Source organism: Trachurus japonicus, chromosome 11, assembly GCF_045865225.1.
Source record: "Trachurus japonicus isolate A0001 chromosome 11, Traja_1.0".
Lineage (NCBI taxonomy): Eukaryota > Metazoa > Chordata > Actinopteri > Carangiformes > Carangidae > Trachurus > Trachurus japonicus.
In genome coordinates this window covers 13755160-13779340 of record NC_140917.1, presented here as the reverse complement: position 1 = coordinate 13779340, position 24181 = coordinate 13755160, and the positions used below count along the sequence as shown (strand labels likewise).

General features: G+C 43.0%; 1 protein-coding gene across 1 annotated transcript in view; it reads left to right on the top strand.

Moving 5' to 3' along the window:
- The first annotated feature begins 7216 nt into the window (after positions 1 to 7216).
- Positions 7217 to 24181, top strand: part of gabbr1b (gamma-aminobutyric acid (GABA) B receptor, 1b) — a 143306-nt gene continuing 126341 nt past the window's right edge. The window contains exon 1 of the mRNA XM_085791120.1: positions 7217 to 7247. Coding sequence (XP_085647246.1) covers positions 7244 to 7247 — 4 coding nt within the window. The 5' untranslated portion in view covers positions 7217 to 7243. The remainder of the gene's footprint in view (positions 7248 to 24181) is intronic.

The following is a 24181-nucleotide window of genomic DNA, read 5'->3' as shown; positions in this document are numbered from 1 at the left end:
GAAGGAAAAGCCGATGACAGCTCTGAAGATGGAGAGCAGACAGGATGCCCTTTGTCAAGCTCAGTATCTCAGTCATTTCCCACTGTAAATGGTGTCAAAGCAACGGTTAACGTGCACAGTAATGAAGCGCATCCATTTATAATCCTTTTATAATTGCAGTGTGAAAATGGAAAATAGTGCCGGGCCTGATGCTGGAAGAGAGGGAGGCAGCAGCTGTAGTAGCAGCAGGTCCTTGCTGTGTGTCAATAACCTTGAAATGGAGAGAGGAAAGGTGTTGTGTGTCACTGTGTGTATGTTCATCTAAACTGCTGAATGTTTTTGGCAACATTTGTGCCATTAGTCAAAGGTTTTAATACCTTTTATACTATTTAAAACAAGAGTCAAGATGTCAGCCACATGTTTCTGAAGAGCAGTTTTGAAGCTTGGAGTGAGCCGCTCCACCAGCGCCATCTTGGCAGAGTCTGACTCACTCCGCCTCCTAACTCCCAGGTATTTGAAGAAAAAAAAAGGTGGGGGCATGTCTGGAGCAGAGATTTTGGTTCATGTCGATTTGTGACAAGTATTGAAGTTTTACTAACTCAATCTGTGCTTTGAAATTACAGAAACCACTGATTAAATTAATCAATCAACTGGTTCAGTTTGGCTCCTAATCAAGCGACTGGAAGGCTGTATTTGTAGCCCTGCAGCCTAAACACAACATGGTGAAATCACACAGCCAGTTTGGATCTGACAGTTCTTTGCAGTTTCTTTCAGAAGCTCAAAAAATATATAGCCAAAGGACAGCACTCTTTTAATTGTAGGGAGGACTCACATGAACATGCACACACTGTTACACACCGTTCACAAAAACAAACTGAAGACCAGAGAAACCAGATAACAGGGCTTCATTCTGTGCTCAGGTAATTACGCCGCTATATCTATACATGGAAAAGAGATTTTTGCTGCTGTATTATTGTTTAAAATCTCAGACTAGTTTTATTGCAGACTTTGACATCACCATCAGAAAAAAAATACAGAAAGAGCTACTTGTCAATATCAGTTCACTCTGGATTCAGCTCTGACAGTGTGGTGCATGCTCTTAGCCGCACCTCCGACATCCAATTTCTAATAAAGGCTGTTGTTAACATGTATTGGTCCGATGGCATTTTCAGTCAGGCCTGAGTGCACATGCACCTGTTCCAGGGTCCGACTGCTTGTGTATGAAGGAGGAAGCCTTTCCAAAACTGTTAGCGTGTGAGCGGGGAAGGCTGGATTGCACATCCCATCCTAACACGCATGATAAAGCAGGAGATGAGCAGGGGACCGAGGCTGCGATGCGTCTGGAAGCAACAAAATTCATGGTCTGCACTGGGATCTTACAGACCGGTTATAGCAGGTAAGAACTGGATGAAAAATAATCCTCAGAGAACTGTTGTAGCCGACCCGGCCCGGTCTGACACTTAACTTTACCACAAATTCAGTATTGTGTTGGTGAATGTTATGCAACAAGGACTTTTGTCAGGCCAGGATTCATTCTCACAGGCTCTTTGTGCACCACAGTCATGTCAGTCCAGCAGCTTATTCTACATGAGTGGCACTGACTTTAGATTTGGAGGCTGGGGGGTTTGAATCCCAGTCATGGCGAGTGTGTTTCCTGCATCAGCAAGATCTGCAGAAGAAGAGCTTGCTTTGTTATAATGAACAGATGTTAAAAAAAAAAAAAATTGCTGTCATCGGCATCAGAGCATTTTAGTTATGTAGTTGTATCTTGCTCCATATCACAGGTTTCAAGCAACACAAAGAAACACATGTAATGTAAGATAAAAGTATGTTGGAGCAGAGGGCCCCACACACCAGCTGGATAGCTCAGTTGGTAAAGCCATTGACTTTAGACTGGGAGGCTGCCAAGCTGCAGTTTGAATCACACTCATGGCTGAAAAAGAAGGAGTTGCACAGTTTTTGGGACAGTAGAGCAGGTGATAACACCACAAACATTCAGGATGTTTTTAATAATCTCATTAAATCTATGTCCTAAATTTAGGTTTACAATTTAAATATCCGCATCATCACCGCATTTATCCGCATTTATCACATAAAGTTACCTGTGTTTGTGTGAGTGTCTGTGTATTGGGTCAGTGTCTGTGTGTGTGTATCTGGTTTCACGGGGACTTAATATAAATTTATTGGAGATATTTATGGGAGAAAACCTGTGGCATTAGTTTTCAATACAAAATGAATTCACATAACAAAATAACACTGGCGGAGCTCCCATACCTGTGTGTCCTACTTGGACTACTTGTCTATCCTGATTGGTGAAAGATGATGACTATATAATATTGTCTATTGGTGGCTGTTCTGGGTGATAAAAGCAGGTGGGCTACAGGGATTTTTCCCACAGTGGTGCTGGGCATTAGAAGCTGGATTGAATTGTGCACTTCCAATAATGGATGTCTGTTTTTCCACCACCTGTGTGACTCACCCTGCTCTCTCCTCCACAACTAGCAGAAGGAACAAGTGATAAACCTGTTCATCAGGACAGGGCTGTGGGGACCAGCTGCTGCTGCTGCTGCTTCCCTCACAGCGGAGCTGCAGAGGTCTGCTTGTACTGACTGACTACAAACAGCACCGCTCAATGCAGGGAGCTGACTGGTCAGCAGTTGGAGGTATCAACTATTTATCTAGTACAGAGCAGGCCATCTGTCTTTCTGTCAACCAATCAGCACTGTAATTTTCTCTGCCCGACCAACCACAGAGAGGGGGACAGCTCTGCTGCTTTCATGAGCATGGGAAAAATTAAAACTGTAGCCCTATCCCTCACCTTAAAACTGTTAACTATCCCCCATGCCTGGGTAAAACAGCTCAGTAATTAGTTAGTTAGTTAGTTTCAGTTTATTTCGGACATGTTAAAAGAAATAAGAAATAATACAGTAGTGGACAGACGTAACAATAAATACTTTTATATGACAACACGTGAAAAATAAAAATAATTGAAAATGAAAATAATTCGATTTTTTCATATCCGAAAAGTGGGAAGAGGTGAAACTTATTTACTCCCACCCCTATTCATACATTAACTATCAAGCTTCCTTGTCATTATAATCTATACAACAAGTTCATTTATAAGTTAATTTAGCTGGATCACTAATCTTTATCTCTCTTATCTTTAATATATAGACATATAGACATATACAACAAAGACAAAACTGAAGGTAACACCAACAGAGCAACAAATAAAACTAAGTAAGTAAATACCGAAATAATTAAATAAATAATAAGCACCTAATCATCTGTTTTACTACTTAGAGATCAATCACTAATACACTGTTGGATTTGGGGGTTTGGTGTTCTCATGGGATTTACTGACTACATGGGAATTATAGATTAATATATTTTTGTGGCATCCGTCCAGAAAAGGCCCAATTTGTGTAAAGATAAATAATCTCACCAATCAAAATCATTCGTGGTGGTTCCTGCTGAGAGCAGCACAAGACCCAAACACAGAGTTACAAGACAGGATGATGCAGTGAGCGAGTGAGTTAACAGACAGACAGGTGAGGGAACCGGGAGCAGGTGTGTTTGAGGCCGGGGAGGCTCAGGTGATTGTGAAAGGAAAAAACAGGTGAGCTGATGGATGTGTGGACAGGAAGTGAGGCCAGCGACATCTGGTGGGAGGATGAAGAACAACAAGACTTGGGGGGGTAGGAGAGAAGAAGAGCACCACCAGAGCCTCATTTCTCTTTGGTAAGGACATGCAATATAAGTTATGATGTGCATGTGGAGGCTGTGTGGGTATAAATCCAATGTGTGCAGTTTCGGCACCGTCTAAAAATGTGCAAGATCATATCAAGCTGCAATCATTAAGATAAGTTTGCTATAGTGGCCCTGAGAGCTCAAAGCACTACAACCTGCAACTGAAATATGCGATGGTGGGTGTTAAAGGCCCACAGACATTACAGCAGGGACCAGGGTTTCAAAACAATGATTGGATATATTCAATAATATAGGATCATCTTCCTCAACAAACAAACAAATTAGGGAGTTAAAACCTGTATAAAACCATAGACTGTAAGTATAAAACACTGAATTAAACAGATTTAAAGTCATTCCACTGATGCTTTACAGAGGACAGAGACGTCAGGGAAGATCTGGGAGCTGAGAGTGTTTCTAACCTTTGTTCTGATTTCTTTGATAACTTATGAAGCAGATGTTCAGCAGGTTTTTTTTTTTTTTTTTTTAACCAGCAGCTGAATTGTCGACAGAGGTGTCCTCATCTCCATAAAAAAAACACACCAGGGGATTAGAAAGCAGTAGAAAGCAGTTTCACTTTAAAGTGGACTGGGAGCAGCTGGGAACTGAGGCTTTTTTTTCTCTGATGTCTGATGACTTAAAACTAACGACTGAGGTGTAAAAAGTAAATCCTCAAAAAATATGACTTTGTTAACTGAAGTATGGTGAACAGAACATTGGGGGGGGGGAATCAACAGTTGTTAACTCAACAAAATCAAACCACTACAGTAAAGTAAGGTCATTAGAATAAAAACTAGTCATCGGGGACCCCTATTCATGTCAGTCCAACTCCACAACAGAGCTCATTCACTGAGTTATAATAATAATAGTAGTAATAATAATAGTAGGAGATCAAGTCCGTCCAAAGTAGGTACGTATATCACTAACTGCTTGAGAAGGAGCTAAAAGTTGAGAAATCTAAAGAAAACTGCTCAGTTGAGAAGGTTACCATAATTTATGAACTCTGATGATTGCAATGTCACAATATTTAAATTATTTTGTTATTTTGTTATTTTGCTTTCACTTTTGCTGTTCTTCAATCTTAAACCTAAAATAAAAGGTTCTGCATGTTCTTTGTGCTCCTCTGAGAACATGTTGCTGGCTAATTCATTTCCAACCGCTGTCTGTATCGGGATGTCGTCTGGCTGTTGTTTGGCCTGAATAAACAATATACCTCACTCCATTAATGTAAAGCAAATATTTGGTTAAAAATGTGTCTTATATTCTATAGCCACACGCCTTCGCTACTGTGTCGCTGCGTCACTGTCCCACATCACCTGCAATGCAACACATCTGTGTGACAGCCCCGCCTCCCTCATTTGTATAATGAAACCCAAGCACAGTTCAAGCAGGATCAAGATAATGAAAACGCTGATTAACTGCAGAATTAAATGCAAAATGTATGTGATTAAATACCAGCATCTAGATAACCATGATGCACTGGGCCTCCAGGTGTTTGTTATGAGGCTGGAGTTCCCTCCATGGTTCTCGTCTGCACCCACCTGAGTATCTAAGGCTATATCCTGTCCCAAACTTTAGCTACAGATTATTATTTCATTACTTCAGTCCAGACCCAGATATCTCAACAAAGATTGGATACAATGCCACGAAAACAGCGACATCTCTGTCATCCATAGGATGATTTTAGTTTTTCCAGTGACATGTCTCAACATGTTTAAATGTATTCACATGCGATTCATGGAACTGGTGCCGATAAACAAATCTAATGACGTCTTAATCCCCTTGTTTCTTCTCTACTGCCACGGGCAAACTGACGCTGTTGGTGCAGTGAAAGGATGAATTATAGTGGGATAGCGGGATGTGGCAGGCAAAAGTCTGAGTGTCTGTGACATTTTGTGAGCAGTGTCAACAAATCTGAACAAATCTGAGAAACCATGTTACTGTCAATGTTGTAACCCAGTATGTGACTCCATGTTTGCAGAACTGCAGTGATGTTCCCATGAGGTCCACTCCAAATCAGACCATTAGGTTTTATGTATCCGATGCAGGCCTTTTGATTGGTGGAACAATTAACACATAATATGATGCAGCATTGACCTTCACTGAACATTATAATGTATCTTGCTATCAATGATATTTTAAAGAGATATGATTGAATCTCCAAAACTTGAGGTGCACATGTTTAAAGGGGAACTATGTCGCTTCTCTGCTGTTTTGCTAACCCTCCTCCTGGCCATGTGCATCCAGCAAGAAAGCAATCAATAGAATGGCACATAACGTTGTATAGGCTATCATATATGCTTTATGATGTGTATAATTGTGTCGTCTTATCTGTCATAAACAAGAGATTATGGGTTACAGGGCACGTTTGTGTCACAGTGCTTAGAGACGAGAGCTGGGACACCGAGTCGGAGGCACTGATCTTGAAAGGTTGGTTCACCCTCTCCCTCGTAACAACTTACATGTCATTTATTAAACCATCACAATTACTCAAAAGCTATTTAATTAATGTAAAAAATATAACATAATTAAGCTAAAAATCCTGAATAGTTCCTCTTTAACTAATTGCTAAACAAAACACAACTATACCCCCACACCAGTCCATATAGGCCTATATCAGAATGAGACAATAAATGCTTCTTTATAAGAGAGAAATGGTCTGGAAATGTATATGACTGAATACCATAGGCCTATCTATACTACAGCATATGAACAGAAGCATGGTAATTATCTCCCAAAATACAGTAGGTGTAGGCCTAATGTTGTGCTGGTGTTGAGGTCACAAAATTTGGCATGGGGAATTTTAATCATGTTTTTTGGGATCCTAGTCCACAGTTTTGTTACATAATACAAGCTTCCTGTTGCGATCATTAAGATTTTATCTGTACAGATTTCTGTCATTCAAAAAATGGGTAGCTAAATGTGAATAATAGCAGAATTTTTGGGGTTTAAATCGGCCTCCAGCCCATAATTACAGTCCTCCAGGTGACTGTCGGGCTCAGTCGGATTTTTTTTTTTCTTTTCAATGCCCGATTTTAGCTCCACCCCATGTGTGTGTACCTGAGGTCCGATCTGCAGTCTTCTCCCACAGGACGTGAATGCAGCATCTCAAGCTGCAACTCTCAGTGACGTCACCAGAGAGCTGGGGAGTGGGTGAGAGAGAGAGAGAGAGAGAGAGAGAGAGAGAGAGAGAGAGAGAGAGAGAGAGAGCTACAACGTGAAACGCTGTGTGAGAGAGTGTGTCAGGTGTGCATGTGTGTGTGTGTGTGTGCTCCTGTGTGTGAGTGAACACACACCAGCGCCGTGCTCCAGCAGAGAGAGCAGCTCTACAACCGCCAGAGAGAGAGCGAGAGAGCGCGAGAGCCAGAGAGCGAGCCGACACAGGACTGTAACCCCTCGCGCCGTGGCCCGCGGAGCAGCCGTGTGATGAGCTCGTGCTGCGGACACCGGCGCCTCGCTCGCTCGTCCTGTCACCGCCCGTGGGAACCGGAACCCGCTGACGCAGCCGGCGTCTAGCATGTGTGAGTAGCTGCGACTCTGTCTGACACACGGTGTGCTCGTATGTGACATGTTGAACTTTGGCGTGGACGCAGTAGTTTGAAATGACAGCGGCGGCGGCGAGAGGAGGGGGGGGGCTTTAATAATAAGCACAAACATCTGCACACATGTGGAGAGCAGCCGCTGAGTTTGGTTTTTGCTGCTGCTGCTGCTCATCGCGGGGCAGCGACCATCTTCTCATAGTAACACAGCGCTGTTGAGGCGGTGTTGTGTTCATGCTCTCATCGCGAGGGAGACCCCTCTCCTCCTCCTGGCACCTGGCACGCGCTCTTGGGCATCTTCTTTTTTTTTTTCTTTTTTTTTTTTGCGCTTGCACGTGCGCTCTCATCACCGATGCGCCGTTACGCACGCGCTGCAGCCTCTAGCTACACCAGTGTGTGTGTGTGTGTGCTGTGTACTCTGTGTGTGATACTGAGACTTCAAAGTGGTGTTGCTCTCTTCGCGGTGATGCAGTGTGGTCCATTTACCCCCCTCCTCCCCCTCCTCCCCCTCCTGTCATCATCAGCACACACCGGAGCTGGAGGTGTGCTGCAATGACTGCCAAGTCGAGCCAAGCCGTTCTGAGCCGAGCCGAGCCGAGCTGAGCTGAGCTGAGCTGAGCTGAGCCATCTCTTGGTCAGCGTGGCAGAGCAGAACTTGGCAGTGACAATCAAACCAGACAGCCAGAGTGTGACCTCCAGAGAGGAGCCTAATGATTCACTGTTAGAGATAAGCACTTACACACTGATGCTTATCACATCATATTACACTTGGAGGAGCTGCTTCCACAAAGACAAAAGGCTTTGGCTATAAACCAAAACATTCAAAGTTTGATATTCATCTAGAGTATTATAGAACAGGCTGCCTTTATCACTGTAAAAAATGTACAATGACATTTGGAGGAGCTGCTTCTTATCTGTGGAAACGGTAAAAAAACACAATCAAGATAAAGACACATGGATATTGTACTTAGAAATATACAGAAAAGAAACTGAAGAATGTTTTTGCAGAGAAGTTTTTTTTAAATATTAGCTGTAGAATGATAAATTGGCGCCCATGGGGGATATTTTATAAACTCTTGTTACTGGCTGAGGTCTCTGCTCAAATAGCGACTGATAACTGAGCAACCTCCACCAGTTGTGAGATTGTATCGTCTTATTATATTTCAATGTCGATGCGTACCTGAGATCATTTATACTTAAACAGTTCTGGACATGAACGTGTCAACGCTTTACAAAATCCAGTATCGGACATTTAATCTCTTTCCTGCTCCAAACTCAGACTGGTCTGAGATGTCTTTATGAAACTGGGTTCATTCCCAGTTATTACAGAGTATGTTTTTTGATTGTCAGTTTTCTCATTTAAAGGAAAATGTCGCTTATATTCATTAACATTTATTTGATATTTCTAGGAAGTGAGGTTTAGTTAGTGGTGGTGTAAGAAAATATTGCTATGTTAAAATATTGAGATATTTGATGACATGATACTGTTTTGATTCTTTCAGATACTTTATTGAAAGTGGTTGGTTTTGTGTTGTAATTGAGCCTCAAACGAATCCTGATTCCTTTGTTCAGATGAGACAAATAGTTGTATAGTGGTTAAAGATGTTATGGCGCTGCTCATGCGCTGCTCATGCGCTGCTCATGTGGCGACCGGCAGCAGGTTCAGACCCCTCCTTGCCCTGTACTCACCAGCATAAATAGTACAGAGATTGAAATTGTGGAAAGTTATAAATATCTTGGAGTGGTTCTTGATAAGAAACTCTGTTTTGACCAACATGTCGCTGCCACAACAAAAAAAGTTCAACAACGTCTTTACTTTCTGAGGAAGATGAGTTCTTTTAATGTGTCCACTGAGATGATGACTCTATTTTATAGAAGTTTTATCGAATCTGTTTTAACATTTTGCACTATTGCCTGGTTTGGAAACTTGACTGTAGCCAATAAAAACAGGCTGGGTAGCCTCATCAACGTGGCCAGTAAGATTTCTGGGAGGAGGCAAGTGCATCTTATAGACCTTTATAAAAGGCAGGTGTTCAAGAAGGCCACTTCCATTCAGGAGTGTGTAGATCACCCCCTTCAGACCGAGTTTGAACTGTTACCTTCAGGTCGGAGGTTAAGGGTGCCTTCTATCAGGACAAATAGATACAGGTCTTCATTTGTTCCTTCTGCTATTATGATGCTGAACAGTGTTAAATAGCGAGATAATTGACAGCTGTCTTGACCACACAGTCTGTTTTATCATACCTTGTTTGAATGCACTTGAATGCACTTTGTCTCTGTATGCACTTGGAAATTAAAGCAGATATCAGTGGAATGTTTTTGTTAATATAAGTCCTAAATAGTCCTATTTTCCGTCAGCAATCACTTACATGAAGTATTTCAGCCTAAACACGAGTCTCTCCGTCACTCTGCTCTGCTGTAACCCGAGGAGAAAATTTTCCTTGTGGGATACAAGTGTTATCCAATGAGGGGAGAGAACGGCATGAAGGGCTGTGTGTGCAGCCAAGGGATGCGCGTGAATGTGGTGACGTAGCACGAGGACCAATTGATGCCTGACAAGGGCGGGGGCTGCTAACTCATGGTGCGTTCAAGGAAACTCGTACTTTGTGTTTTTCCTTCCTGTGAAGTCATACCAGTTCGATCTGGTGCGAGTTCACGGGTCGGAAGTTACGAGTGGCCGTTATAGGGAACTTTCACAGACAACAGGACGGTAAAAACACGAGCTACGGGTTACCTGGAACGCTACCAAGTCGTAGTTGTGACTTGAAGCTGTAACTTACGGTTTCAAAAGCCTGCCTTGAACACAGCATTAGCCGAAACGGCCGTGCCACTGATATCTGCTTTAACTACTCTGCCCAATATGTGTTGTTATGTGTTGCTCTATGTGCTGCTTTTCCTAACAGAGGTTGATTGCTCTGTGTGTGTGTTTTATGTGTATTTATTGGTATTGTATGTTTTTATGTATTTTTGACATCTTGGCTGCAAATCAATTTCCCAACTGGGACAATAAAGATAACTTTGAACTTTGAACTTTGAAAAACACAGTATGTGGCCTTGATTATACAGTAGTATCCCAATACATGCCACCCCCTTTTTTTTTGGGATGTAGCGTATTGTATTAGATTCTTGCCTTAACAGTTACTGGCCTCCAGAGTGTGTAAACGGTGCTCTCCTGCAGTTTCCACTGGTCAAGAAACCTGCTGTGGCATCAAGCTTTTGTCAACAATAGAAAAGGGAGCGATCGAAGTTCACACCTGCAGGTTGTACTCGGCTCTGACGTCAACACAAAATCCAGATGAAGTTTCCACGGCAGCTGCAGCTCGCTCTGTCTCCATGTGATGATGTCGCTCCTCGTGTTCGTGTGTGTCTGAACAGAAAGTTGGAAAATGTGTCAGTCTGCTTTTAGTAGCAGGTTTTTTTTCTTATCTTTACAAAAGCTGCTCATTTTGGGTTGGAGAGTGTGTCAGCGTGTATGACTCAGGAGCTGCTGGAGGGAGATTACAATACTTAATCTCTTTTATTGATCGAGCACCAACCTCAAGCTGGCTGCAGGTTTTAGGTTCATATCTTTTTGTCCACACAGTTGTGCACATCTTTCTTTGTCGAGATTATCAGCTGTAAAAAAAACAAAAAACTAAGTTAAAGGGATACTTCACCCAAAATCGATGATTCACCAATTTTCTACTCACCGTCATGCCAAGGAAGGGTTTGGAGAACTTTTGGAGTCATCAAAGCGCGTTTGGAGTTTCAGGGGAGGCGACGGATTTTCATATAATGGCGGCGGATAGAGTTCACTTTTGAATCGTCCAAAACACACACTATGAAACATCCAAATACCTCCATACTGCTCGTCTGTACTGACCCAAGTGTCCTGAAGCCATGACATGAAAAAGTTGTTAGGAAAAAATTAATGAGATCTCTGTTTTTAGCCTTGATGTAGCAGTAGCTCTGTTGATGTTTGTGCGCATGCACTAGATTTGCTGCGAGATGTTCGTTCGTCGTTGTAAACCATTGGATGTATGATGTAAACACGGAAGAACATCTCGCATTAAATCTCATGCAGCCACTGGGAGCTACTACTACAACAAGACTAAAAACAGAGATCAAATTAATTTTTTCCGAACAACTTTTTTTCATGTGGCAGCTTCAGGACACTTGGCTCAGTACAGACGAGCAGTATGGAGGTATTTGGATGTTTCATAGTGTGTGTTTTGGATGATTCAAAAGTGAACTCTATCCGCCGACATTATATGAAAACCCGTTGCCAGCCGGACCCCCCCTGGAACTCCTAAAGCGTTTCGATGACTCTGAAAGTTCTCCAAACCCTTCCTTGGCATGACGGTGAGTAGAAAATTGGTGAATTATCGATTTTGTTTGAAGTGTCCCTTTAAGTTTCCAGCCCTCTGAGTTCTTCTCTGAAAAGTGTGAAAATGGACGGACGCCACCAGTGAGAAACAAGAGGAGTGTGGATGGAGGCAAAAGGCAGAAATAAACATCCGTCAAACACTCGGTCGGGAGTTCTCGGAGGGTTTTCAGTTTCTGCATGTCTCCCTCACGTCCATTCACACATCCCAGTCCTGCAGCTCACAGCCGTCGTGATGGAACAGATACACTCCTATTTTAATCAGCGCTGCCGTCGTCTACACATGCTGCGTAACAGCTCGCTTGTCACTCACTTCCACTCTGTTTTTGTTCTGGTGCAGACAGGACTGTGAGCGTCGCTCTCGGGGCCGACTTCACCTGATTTCACTTCCTTCTGCTTCTGCATTAGCTGCAACTTATTGTATGAATCAGCTGAAGTAGTTCATTGTGGATTTCTATTGTTTTGCTTTGTGTGGTTTTAAAAACTTAGCAGGATGCATCATAGCTGTAAAATGCTCCATTTTGGAGGATTTCTCTCTCAGTGATGATCTTTTCCTGTCAGACTTAAAGGGATAGTTCACCTAAAATTCAAATTTCACTCATTATCTATCTACTCACCCTCATGTCGACTAAGGGTTGGGAGAAGTTTCAGAGTCCTCCGTGGCTTCTCTGAGTTACAGCGGGGCTCCGTGCAGCACTGCATGTCGAACGGAGCTCACTTTTCTTCGTCCAAAAAGACACACCAAAAAACATCCAAATACCTCCATGCTGCTCGTCTGTAATGTCGCTCTTGTATTGAAGCCCCAACATGAGAAATTTTTCAGAAAAAAATTAAATAAGTATATGTTTTAAGCTTGTTTGTAGCGGAAGCTCCCAGTGTTGCTCTGCCGGAATCTTGCGCGATTTGCGGAGCCGTGAACTGGGTGTCAATGCAAATCACGCGAGGACCCCCTCGAAAATGAGATGGCACATCTCAAGGGGCTATCCTGTAAAATAAAGTCAATTTGCACAGACACAGGAAGAGCAGTGAACTGAGACACTGGGAGATTACAGACGAGCACTATGGAGGTATTTGGATGTTTTTTGGTGTGTCTTTTTGGACGAAGAAAAGTGAGCCCCGTTTGCTACCGTCATATGGACATGCAGTGCTGCACGGAGCCCCGCTGTAACTCAGAGAAAGCACGGAGGACTCTGAAACTTCTCCCAACCCTTAGTCGACATGAGGGAATGAGTGAAATTTCAATTTTGAGTGAACTATCCCTTTAATATTTGGTATTGTAAATATATCTGTGCGACTGAGTGTTAATATAGAGAGGAGACAGAGAACATGATGCTGTTGTCGAACTTTCTCCTCATACTTGTTTGGGTTTGACATTTGTCGTTTGTTTTCAGAGGGATTTCTGACACTTATTTATTTTTTATTTGCACTCAGTGTCACAAGTTGTTGAGTTGTTTCTGCTCCTCCTCACCGCACCATGACAGCTCCTACGCGACGCCAGAAGTGCATTCGTGTCCACTTGTCAACAAGTGATTACACTCTCCTCTCTGTCTTCATCACGGTCAGAGCTGATCTTTGTAAAAACAAAAATCTGAACAGGTTTTCTCGAGCTTGTCATCTGACAGTCACATCGCCTTGACATTTGCAAAAGCATAAACAATTGGTTATCGGCAACAACCTCTGACTTCTTGACGCTTTAGAAGGGATGTGAGGGATGCCGTCCACCTGTGCTGTTGTTCTCACTCACATTTAATTCAGTTTTTAAAAGGAAAATCTTGTTCAGACGCTCCTGGGCCACCACGGTCGGTCCCACATGAATGATGAGGGGCAGCTCAGACCAAGAAGCAGCAGGCGAACTGAAAACAGCAAAACAGCTCCTCAGTCGGAGAGGACCAGGCAACAGGTTTTAAATGTTCTGCTGCACGACTACAGTAAATGTACCGAATCGACTAAATACATTAATCAAAACTGTGCGGGAACAGATGCACCGATGGAGCCATAATTCAGAGTAATTAATCACAAAAGATTTAACTTTGTAAACTAAATAAAATGCATATGTGTATATATAATGAGTAAGTGATTAATCTGTTTGTATAAATTCTTCTGGCATGGAGCCCATTGAGATATTTGCAGTGGAGGTGGTCCCACGGTTGGAATAAGGGAGATAACGTACCAAGAGATCTTCTTTGTGGCAGTATAGCAGCATCTCTGTGTGAAAGTGGCTGCAGAAAGACCAGGACTAGTATTTAAAGCAGAAGTAAGCGATCCGGTCGTTTTGGCTAACTTCTTGTCAGCCGATGGAGTTAGCAGTCCCCGCCCTCGTCCCTACGTCACCACATTCACGCGCATCCCTTGGCTGCACACACAGAGAGGACCGCCCCTTTATGCCATTCTCTCTCCTCATTGGATAAAGGTTGTAGGATACAAGGAAAGTTTTCTCCTCGGCTTACAGCAGAGCAGAGTGACTGACAGACCCGTGTTTCAGACCAAACACTCTATATAAGTGATTGCTGTCGGAAGATATAACTATTTATATAACTTATATTAACACAAAAATTCTGCTTACTTCTGCTTTAACGGTGTCAGTGTTCAAATATATTTTGGCTAGAATTCATTTTTGCACAAAGCACAACCCTATTTTGTGAATGTTTCCGCAGGGAAGAGGAGGAGCACTTCCAATACACTGAGCCTCGCCTCCATTACGGCAAATAAACTGCTTTCATTACATGTAGGAAGCAATGGAAGAACTAAAGATAAGACACACTGAGCAGAGAGAGCAGGAGATAGACAAGTCATCAAACAAGGCCTCGTACTAACGACTTTACCAACTCATATCAGGGGGAGTTGGGACATAAAGACCTCTGATAAAACTTTGTTACGTTCTGGAGTCGAAGTTTAGTCCATATCACAGCTCGGTCAGAAGATGCAGTGGTCGAAATAAAATCTGGATTTGACCAGACGCCGGTGGTCCAGACACAGTAGGTTTTGACTTGGTCTTGTTAAATGTATGTCGGAGTTTGTTGAAGCTGAACTGTTGTTGTTGTCGTTACGATACTCTACAAAGTGACAAGCAGCAGCTGATTGAACCTGCAGGGGTTGAAGCTGAAGGGGCAGTTTTCTAGCTCTGCGTTTCTCACACAGTTTGTTACCGACTAACAACCTCTGATGTGTGTGTGTGTGTTTATGTGTTTATGTGTTTGTGTGTTTGTGTGTGTGTGGAAGTGGTGGAGCTGTTTCAGTTTGCGTATACGTCTCGCTGTCATTTTCCATTACCTGTGAAGACATTTGGCTGCCGCTGTCACAGACAGTGACTTATGAGAGAGCAGGTAGGGGGTGTCGATGTCTTGCCTAAGGACACGCGCCTCTCGCTGTGATCAAACCTGGCACCATGGTGGAGTTATGGGAGGGAGGAGCTCTGGAGCTGCCTCTGCTATAGAAACCAACCACCATATAGTATATACAGTATAGCACTCATCCAGATCAGCAAGCTGCTTTCACTGAAGAGCCGATTCTGCTGCTGCTGTGCGTGTGAAGTGATTCTTCTTTTACTTGCAACAGCATTAAACGACACATGACACGTGTAGGAGGCAAATTACACAGTTTGGCTTTTACAAACATTCTTCTCTGTAAAGATGTTTTTTCACATCCAAAGACTTTTTATTCATGTAGTTTTGTTCTCAGTTCTTTTGCTGAGTTGCGTTGGAGCAAAGCAAACAGGGATGTGACTGTAATTCAGTAATTCAAGTGTGTTTGATAAATATCATGATAATATTGTTTCCTCTGATGAAATCCATTATACACACAGTGAGTGTCCCTGTTCATTTATTACTGATGTCAGTTTCACCTCCAGGTGAAGTGGCCTCACATCAGGACCGGTCTTGTAAATGTGAGTTTTCACATTTTGAACCTTTTGTTTTAAACTGCTTCTTCTCAGAAACGACCATTATTGCTCTTTAGCCGGAGGTCTGCTGGAACGAGCACTAATAATGTTCCCGGTGTGACGTCTTCCGTTCGAGGGTTATTGACGTTTTAATGTTAAATACTCAGCAGCACCAAATTGCAGAAGTCACATGAGCAGCAGCGTTGACTCATACCTGAAACAAGCAGTGCAGAAGGAGATGGGAAGGATGGATGGATGGATACAAGGCCGTAACCATGGAGTCAACATTGGGGGGGACCAAATCTCTCTTTCTATATACTGTATATATACCCTACTTTCTGGACTATAAGCCGCTACTTTTTTTTGCCCGCCCCGGTGTCCTAGCTCTCGTCTCTGCACACCACAACACAAACGTGTTCCGTAACCCGTAATCTTTTGTTTATGACGGTTAAGACTACACAAACGCACACGTCGTAACATCGTATATGTTATGTAACGTTATCCACCGCTCCATTTATTGATTTTTCGCCGGCTTCGTTGTAAACAAATGCACATGGAGGAGAGGAGTGTAACCAAAACAGCGGAAAAGCGAGCGGACTTGCACAGTTCCCTATTGTCTTTCTGTGTAAATATCTCATGTTACAACATGAAAACCTGCCACTTATATTCAAGTGTGGCCTATAAATGTAGCTGGTGTGGCTTATATTCAGGTGCGCTTTATAGTCCGGAAAGTATGGTGAATTTGCTAACACCTGGGATACTTTTTACATTTTTATTTTTTAATCAGCTAGCTATATATTGGGGGGGACATTTTGAGCATATCTGAATATTGGGGGGGATGTGTCCCCCCCAATGTATATGGTAATTACGGCCATGGATGGATGGATGGATGGAGGGATGGACTGGCATTAGATGTATGACAGCGGTCAGTTAGGTGGAGTTTTGGTGAATGATGGTGTTACCTTGTGGTTGACATTTTCTCAGTTATCCAATAGGGCAGAGTTCACGTTTATGGAGAGCACCTGTGGTTTGGATGTTTGTTATAATCACTACAAAAGATGGAAATTGTCAATGACCCAGAAGAGAGATAGAGAGATAGAGAGAGCAGCTGCACAGAGGACCGTGCACAAAAATCCTCCAATCAATTTGAATTTAACTGGTTCAACAGACAGCGGTGTGGGGTCCGTGCACGGATGCGAGTGTTTGTCTCTGATGGGCGAGGTGACCACCACCACCACGGATAACAGGGTGCATGCTGGGAGAGAGGGCTCCAGTCCTGAATAGAGCTGGCTCATCATGTAGTATTGTTGCTTAACAAATGATTTTTTCCCATGTTAGCCACTTGTCTGTCTTCATTCTGCTCATCCTGCTGTTGATTACGGCTCATCTGTATCAAGTAGGCCTATTATCCCCAACAGGCTCAAGCAATCTGCAATTATGTGACCGACATCATCAGCGATTGTGCGGCGTTTCACTGCCATCAGACACTTGCATGACCATGACACCAATGGCAGCGCAGTCGTGTTAAAAAGTGGTTTTAAAGCAGCGTTGAAAAAAACTTGATTAAAGCAAAAATCTTTTCTTTGAGTTATGCAGGTTTTATTTATTAATTTTTGTGCAGGGCATCATGTCATTAGCATGTGTTCCATGCTTGATTATTTTTCTCTGATATGCAACAACAGAGCTGAATTCACTAAAGCAAAAGGAATAGTTGGGAAATACAACTGAACTGGAGTCAGTATGCGGTTAGCCTACCTTAGCATAAATACTGGAAGCTCTGCACTCAAAACCGACCAAAACATTCAGAGCTCCTAATTAAACAGACTGTGACTTCTGCCTCTAGGGGTCAACAAAAGGCAGCGTAGATCAAAAGTAGCGTGGGATCATACGAGTTGTCTTCACTTTATTGCTGTGAGGGTTTTTTTTTTTTTTTTGTGGTTTTTTCCCCCCAGTTTGTATTCCTACAGCGTCAGTGGTCCAGGAGTCACACAGTGTCACATTTAACCACTCTTTTACAAATCACAAAGAACCGTCCAACTTTGCAACAGTCTGCGAACTAACAATCTGTGACATACACTTCTGTCGGCAAAATATAACAAAATCTATCCTTAAAATAAGTATGTTTCCTCAAGTCTCTTTAAAATCAATGTTCTGCTGATGCTCGACGGCAAATCTTTATTTTTTCTCTCTGTCAGCAGCTGTATTGTGTCCTTCTCTCCATAACAAACGAACCAGATGACTTAAAAACAACAGAAACGGCCATAACAGTTTCACGGTAATTGGTTGACCCTCCTCTGTGGACACACGTCTCCAGCTTTTTTTTTCCTGTCGACCATTAATAACGGAGGAGCTGGACGGGCACAGCCGAGGGAAGTAGAGGGCTCACACTATGGATGGTCGGTCAAACCTGCAATGCAGGATCAATCCCTCATCGTTAAGGGGGTGTCCACTGGGGTCTCCCTCTTGGGATGTGTTTGTTTTCTTTCATTTATCTCCTTAAACTCAGACATGTTGCAGTCAGGACGGAGTCAAAGGTACCTTTAGTTTGTTCCTGACTTTGGTTACTGAGGTCTTTTGTGCAACAGGTTGGGTGGTATCATACGTATTAGATTAAGATGAGGAGAAACCCATACATATTTCAGTGAATATTTTAAGGAAACAACAAGGAGAAGGCTTAAGGCTGTTTTGTGCAACTGTTTGTATTCATGGGAAAGCTAACCTAAGGTGTTTTGTGTAAGCAGCCCCAGGAACTTGTAAATATGATAACTGTGATATGGCAGGAAATGGATGTTCGCTTAGAGAGCCACACGTACCACGTCGAAACAAATGACTTTAAAAAGGGTTGAATATATGACTGTTTAGACGTCGACATAATGGAAGTCGGTGCAGCACCTTGATGAGGCGGCCGTGTTGGATGAATGCAGAGGAAACATGCCGGAGGACTAAACAGAAAGGAGAAGTCAGGCGTGTAGCAGGATGCAGGAGCTTATCACGAAAAACAACCTGTTATCATAACAATGTGCACATCAGTCCAGAGGGAGAGTATTCAGGAGTGGAAATTCATGAGTGGAAGTGCAATGAAGTGTTTCATCAGGGTTTTTTTTTCTTTCTGGTAACACTGTCAGATGTGCAGCGCCGTGGTGTAGCTTATCAATAGAAGAGGGCAAGTGACAACAGCAAATAGTCCTTGAGTTGCTCTGTAATGGCGATGTGAGAACTGTGCGAGCAGGTATTACTGCTGACTGCTGGAAGATTCAATTTAGATTTAAAGGCAGACTGACTGATGTGCCGACTCACAGGCGATAAGTATCTGCACAGTGTCGGTTGAGATCGCAACACGCAAGGGTGTAGCTGCCTTTTCTTTCTCTCCTCTGATTGGCCTTACTGTTTTCTGTGTGAACCTGTACAACAGACCAAATGGGTCTTTGTTGTGACATCAGAAAGTTACAGAATCCCTGACGGCTGGTTTCAAGTGTCTGAATACAGACTGAGTGTATTTCTGTACAGGCTTCAGTACTAAAAGTACTGAAGCCTGTATTACGTATTAATATACAACCTAGATCTGCTTGAAATTCAAATTAAACATGGACATTTACCTTTTATACAATACCTGACTTTGAAATTATGAAATGATTAAAAGGAATAGTTCAACATTTTGGCAAATTGGCCCATTGCCATAATTGCTATAGTCATAGCAGTAGGTTCGTTACCTTTATTTGTCGGTGCAAGCTATTTTTAGAGCGGCGGAGCAGAGCCGTGAGCTTGTCACAACTTGTCCATGACAGCGTTTTGGAGTTGCTGGATTGTGTACAGTATTTGATGAGTTTGATGGGGGAAACCAAGAAATCCCATTAGCCTCCGTAGCGTAGCTCTGAGCAGCTCGCGGCTCTGCTCCACCATTCTAAAAACAGCTTGCACCGACAATTAAGGTAACGAACCTACTGCTATGACTATAGGGATTATGGCAATGGGCCAATTTGCCAAAATGTTGAACTATCCCTTTAATGATGAATGAATCTGTCTTCATAACAGCTGATACAGATGATACCATCAATACACCCTGGTTCCCTCCACTATAAGCCAATGGGATTTTACCATTGTCTTTCAGATATAAAAACAAACAGCAGGATCATCTTCACTAATGAAGCACTTGAAGGCGTTTAAAATCTGTTTAAAACCTAGATCAGTCGAGCCTTTTCTCTTACAAAGTTAGTGATATCTTGTAAAGTGAGCATAAACACAACGAGGCTGTTTTTTATGTTTCAACGTGATGATGTTTAACATCCCAGACAATCTCTGTAGTCCCATTTTAGACACTTGTTCACAGCCGGCATTTTATACCAGACGTTAAAGATTGATTATGGTGTATTTAGTGATGGATTTTATGTTGCTGAATAAATCGTGGAAATGCCTTGAGCTTGTGTTAACCACAGACAGATTTCAGTCATCAAACCAGAAACCTATCAGAAAAAAAAACCCCCAGAGTCTTCAGGAAGTGCAAAAAATACTGATACACACACACACACACACAGATATTCAGCCTTCGTCCTGATCCTATAGGTTTATGCTGACCACAGGTTTAATCTGCTCAATGCAGGTTTGCACCAGGTATCCCATGCAGTATATACTGTACCAAGTTGAATTATTTTATGCTGCGGATTGTGTTGTCTGGTCGTCAACACCATAATCTCAGCGGTGCATGTAATGGGATTTCCAAACTCCAAAAGGAAAGTGAGAAGTTATGTCCACAGGCTTGTACTTTTTAAAGATCTTATCAATGAACCAGATGTGGTCAGAAGAGTTTTTCATGCACCCTCTGTTCCTCTTTGCTTCGTTTCCTGCCTTATTTGTGACATTCGCAGTCGCAGGTACTGGTTCCTGTCTGTTCTCCTGAGTGGCCTTGTGTCTGTGGTCTGTTTGTCTGTGGACTAATGAAGAGCTGAGCAGTGAATGCAGTCAGACTGTTGGCTGCTGATCCATGATAATCTGAGCTGTCTGCATCTGAAGGATGTGCTAATATAAGCCATTAGCAGTCAGCGTCCACTCCAGACACACACACACACACACACACATCCTGATGGACGCTATACTAAAGCCAACTGTAACCCCGTCTGACAGAGGAGAGCTGACTCTGGTCCGCTGCTCATTTATCTCCTGAGTTGGTAAAGAACCTGACGCAGCATGAAGGACGATAAATACATGAATAAATGCAAAAGGCTAAATGTTATATTCATGTGTTTTAATTATTCATTTCTGTATTTATTTCTACTCTCATTCACTGACAAATTTACGAAGGATTTATGGATTGAAGGATGAAAACTTATATAGTTCTGCCAACCGCCATCCCGGGTGAACCCAGACGAACCCGCCGGCGATTTAATTTTGCTTTGCAGATTCGTCTGGAGAAGAAGCCGTTGAGGTCGACTTTTGATTCACTGAAAACTGAGGAACCAATCACAAACAGGTTTTTTTTTTACATAGGCAGGTTTAACGCAATGATGAAGAGCAGCTTTTGTTTACATGCAAAATGGCGGTTAAGGTGTGTTTAAACCGGATCTTTTATTTCTGTCGCTGGCGACGAGTTCACATATTAAGTCGATGCAAACAGGTGTGACTGAGCGATTATTCCCTCAGGCGAAAAATCGCTGGGGCTCCGAGTGACAGAGTGAAAAATTGCTTGTCGCTCGAGATGAGAAATTCCAAGTCGACGTAATTTCTCTGGTCGTCAATCGCTTGTTGCTCAACGCTGCCGTAATCCCGGTGGTACCGGTGTATACACCTTTTTCCGAACGTCAAAAACATAAGCCGGTTTTGCTCTTCCGGTGGAATTTTATGTTTACGTTTCCATGGTTTCGGTAGTTGCGGTAAATGCATGGTTTTCTTTTTTCAATGAAAATCTGTAAAACGCATCAGGGTCATCACACCAGCTTTTAACAATGGATATCACACAAATTGACATCCGTGTTAAAAGCCAGCGTTAATAGATCCATGCGTTTACCGCAACTATGACAACGACTGAAAACCATGGAAACGTAACATACAATTCCAACAAAACCGGCTTCCGGTTTTGACCATAGATCACGTTTGGAAACTTGTGGAGCGCCAAAAACGCATTTCGGTGTACACGGCCCCAGTTGTATGTGTCATGACACTCGAGATCACGACCCCTGCACAACATCTACAGTAACATCTCCATGACACTATCTTAAGCTGTGACAGATGTGTGCTAATGAGATCCGGAGAAGGCGTCAGTGTTTCGGTACAGGGGCTCTGGTCAGAAAACAGGAGCAGATTGAGCCCCGGGGGGAATTCTGGGAACTCGATTTCTGGCATCCAGTAATACCGAAGACACTAGAACAGAGGCCGCGCTGTGGCGTATGATCTGTGATAAACAAAAACCCTAAGCCAATAGCGTTGGCTGAGTGGACGTATAGCTTTGGCTCTAATTACAACCTCTTCTCTTTTTAAGTAGCTCTTCACCACAACACAACGAGTCCTTGATCAACAAGAGCTGCGGTCCCACTGCTCACAGTAGCTGTGACACTAGTCCCACACACACTCCTGACTTTCCCTTTTCTCCCTTTTATTTTGCTTCTCTGCCTTTTTTCACTCTCCTCTCTATTGATTCTCTTTTACTTACACACACACATGCGAACCTCCCTACACACACACACACACACACACACAGCATCCCCATCCTTTCTTATTTCTGTGTTCCCCTCTCATTCCTGCGTTGAAATGGTGTCAGTGCTTGTCGCAGAGCAGAAAAGCAAAATTCTCTTTATCTTTGATCTATTTTTACTGCTCATAGAAAGCTACCTATCGGAGCAGCTAGTCTGGCTGTGCCTAATTCATAATGGAAACGCTTCATTTTGTGACATGAATGCAGCTGCCTTAACTTCCCATTTCCAGAGCTGGAGCTTAATGGTCCAGGCTGAAGGTCTCAGGAGGTAAATACCAAAGAGGAAGGGACAAAAATAAAACCTAGCAGCACTGACAAGGAACAAAACAGCTCTTTGTGTCAGAATTGATTGGATTTTTTTCTCTGACAGGTTTAATTGTACGTGAAAGGACTATTCCTGGCAGGGCAGATTAGACCAAAATCCAGACTTTATCTCGGAGCGGTCTCTCTCAGAAGGAGGCGAGGAGGGAGGCTGTGGTTGGTTTCTGCTTTCCTTCTTGGCCCTATAAGCCTCGATGCTTCGCAGGTATTTCAGGAGATATAAACCTTGACCTTGGCTCCAACCTCCGTCCCTCTCCCACGCCAGCAGCAGCGCCCTCCCTCCCTCCCTCCCTCCTTCTTCCTCCGTCGGCTTTTGGAGTGCGAAAAGCGCCAGGATCAGAGTTTTTATGACAGTGCTCCTGTTTCTTCTCACGGCGTCGGGTCAGCTTTAAGATTTGCTGTGCTGCCCCGTGGAAAAGAGTGCAGGGTTACAGCTCTCCTGGCAGCGGTTACGGTCGTTCCCTCTGACTTATCGTCCAACAAGAGGAGGAGAACGGCGCCGGTTTATTGCACAACTCTGTTGCTCAGTTTATTGTCCGGCGCTCCTGAGACAACATCAGAGAAAATCAGTCTGTCTACTCTGTGAGGTCCTAAACATTTGGGAAGAAGCTGTGATTTTTCTGCCTCTGCTGCGCCATCAACGAGTGTTTTCAGGTCGTCCATCCAGCGCGGGCGGTCGAGGATCAAAGGTCCAAGTCGTGCTGACTTCGCAAAACACCGTCTTGGCCTCGTGAACGATGCCTTGATGACTCCTCAGGGGAAACCTTCTGTACACGTTTTGTACAATCGCTCACTGGGACTGGCTCACCGGAGTGAACTCATTAGATCTTATTGGCGAAAGATCAAAGGTCAAAACACTTTTTAGCCGTCACTCAAGCCATTAGAATTTGATTTTACAGAAATGGTTCATATTTTTGGAGGAACAGAGATGTAACTCGGCTCTAGTGTGAGAGCATGAACCTTTTTCCCCTTTACTTTTTAAGTCAGACACTGAGGCTGTTTCATTGAAGAGTTCAGAGACATTTTTCTTTTCTCACCTCCTGAACCTACTGATCGGCTGATACATGATTTTCAAATAACGGATCATTGAAGGGCATTTCCAGTCCTAATCAATGTTTACCTCAGATATCAGGTCACCTACTGTATCGTCAGTTCATTTCATACCATCCAGACTCCCAACTGCAGCATGTGGACGTCGTTTATAATAGTTTTTGTTCAAGAATCTATCGTTTTTTCAATGTTCCTCAATGGGCTCCAGACTAATTTTAAAATGGTCTGTGGTTGCAACTAACGTCCTTTTGACCATCATTTAAATTTTAAAATTCGCTTTACAATTAAATTCAACAATCAAAATTCGGACCTACCGCGGCTTCCGCATTGTTCCGTAAACATTGATTATGACTGGAAATGCCCTTTAATGACCTGCTTCGATGTTTCGTCGAGCTGTTTAATCTGAGATCAGTTTATAAGAAGTGCTGCTCTAAAAATCTAAACTTTGAGTATTTTGTTTTTCAGTGTTTCATTTAAACAGGTTTACGGGAAGTTTTGTGTTGAGTTTGTGTTACTGCATGTGTTTGTATGTGCATCTACTTTGTCGCTTCAGCTGGTGATCTGATCAGAGATCAGAGAAGCATGGTGGGGACGAAGATTAACACTTGTTATAGTTTAGTAAT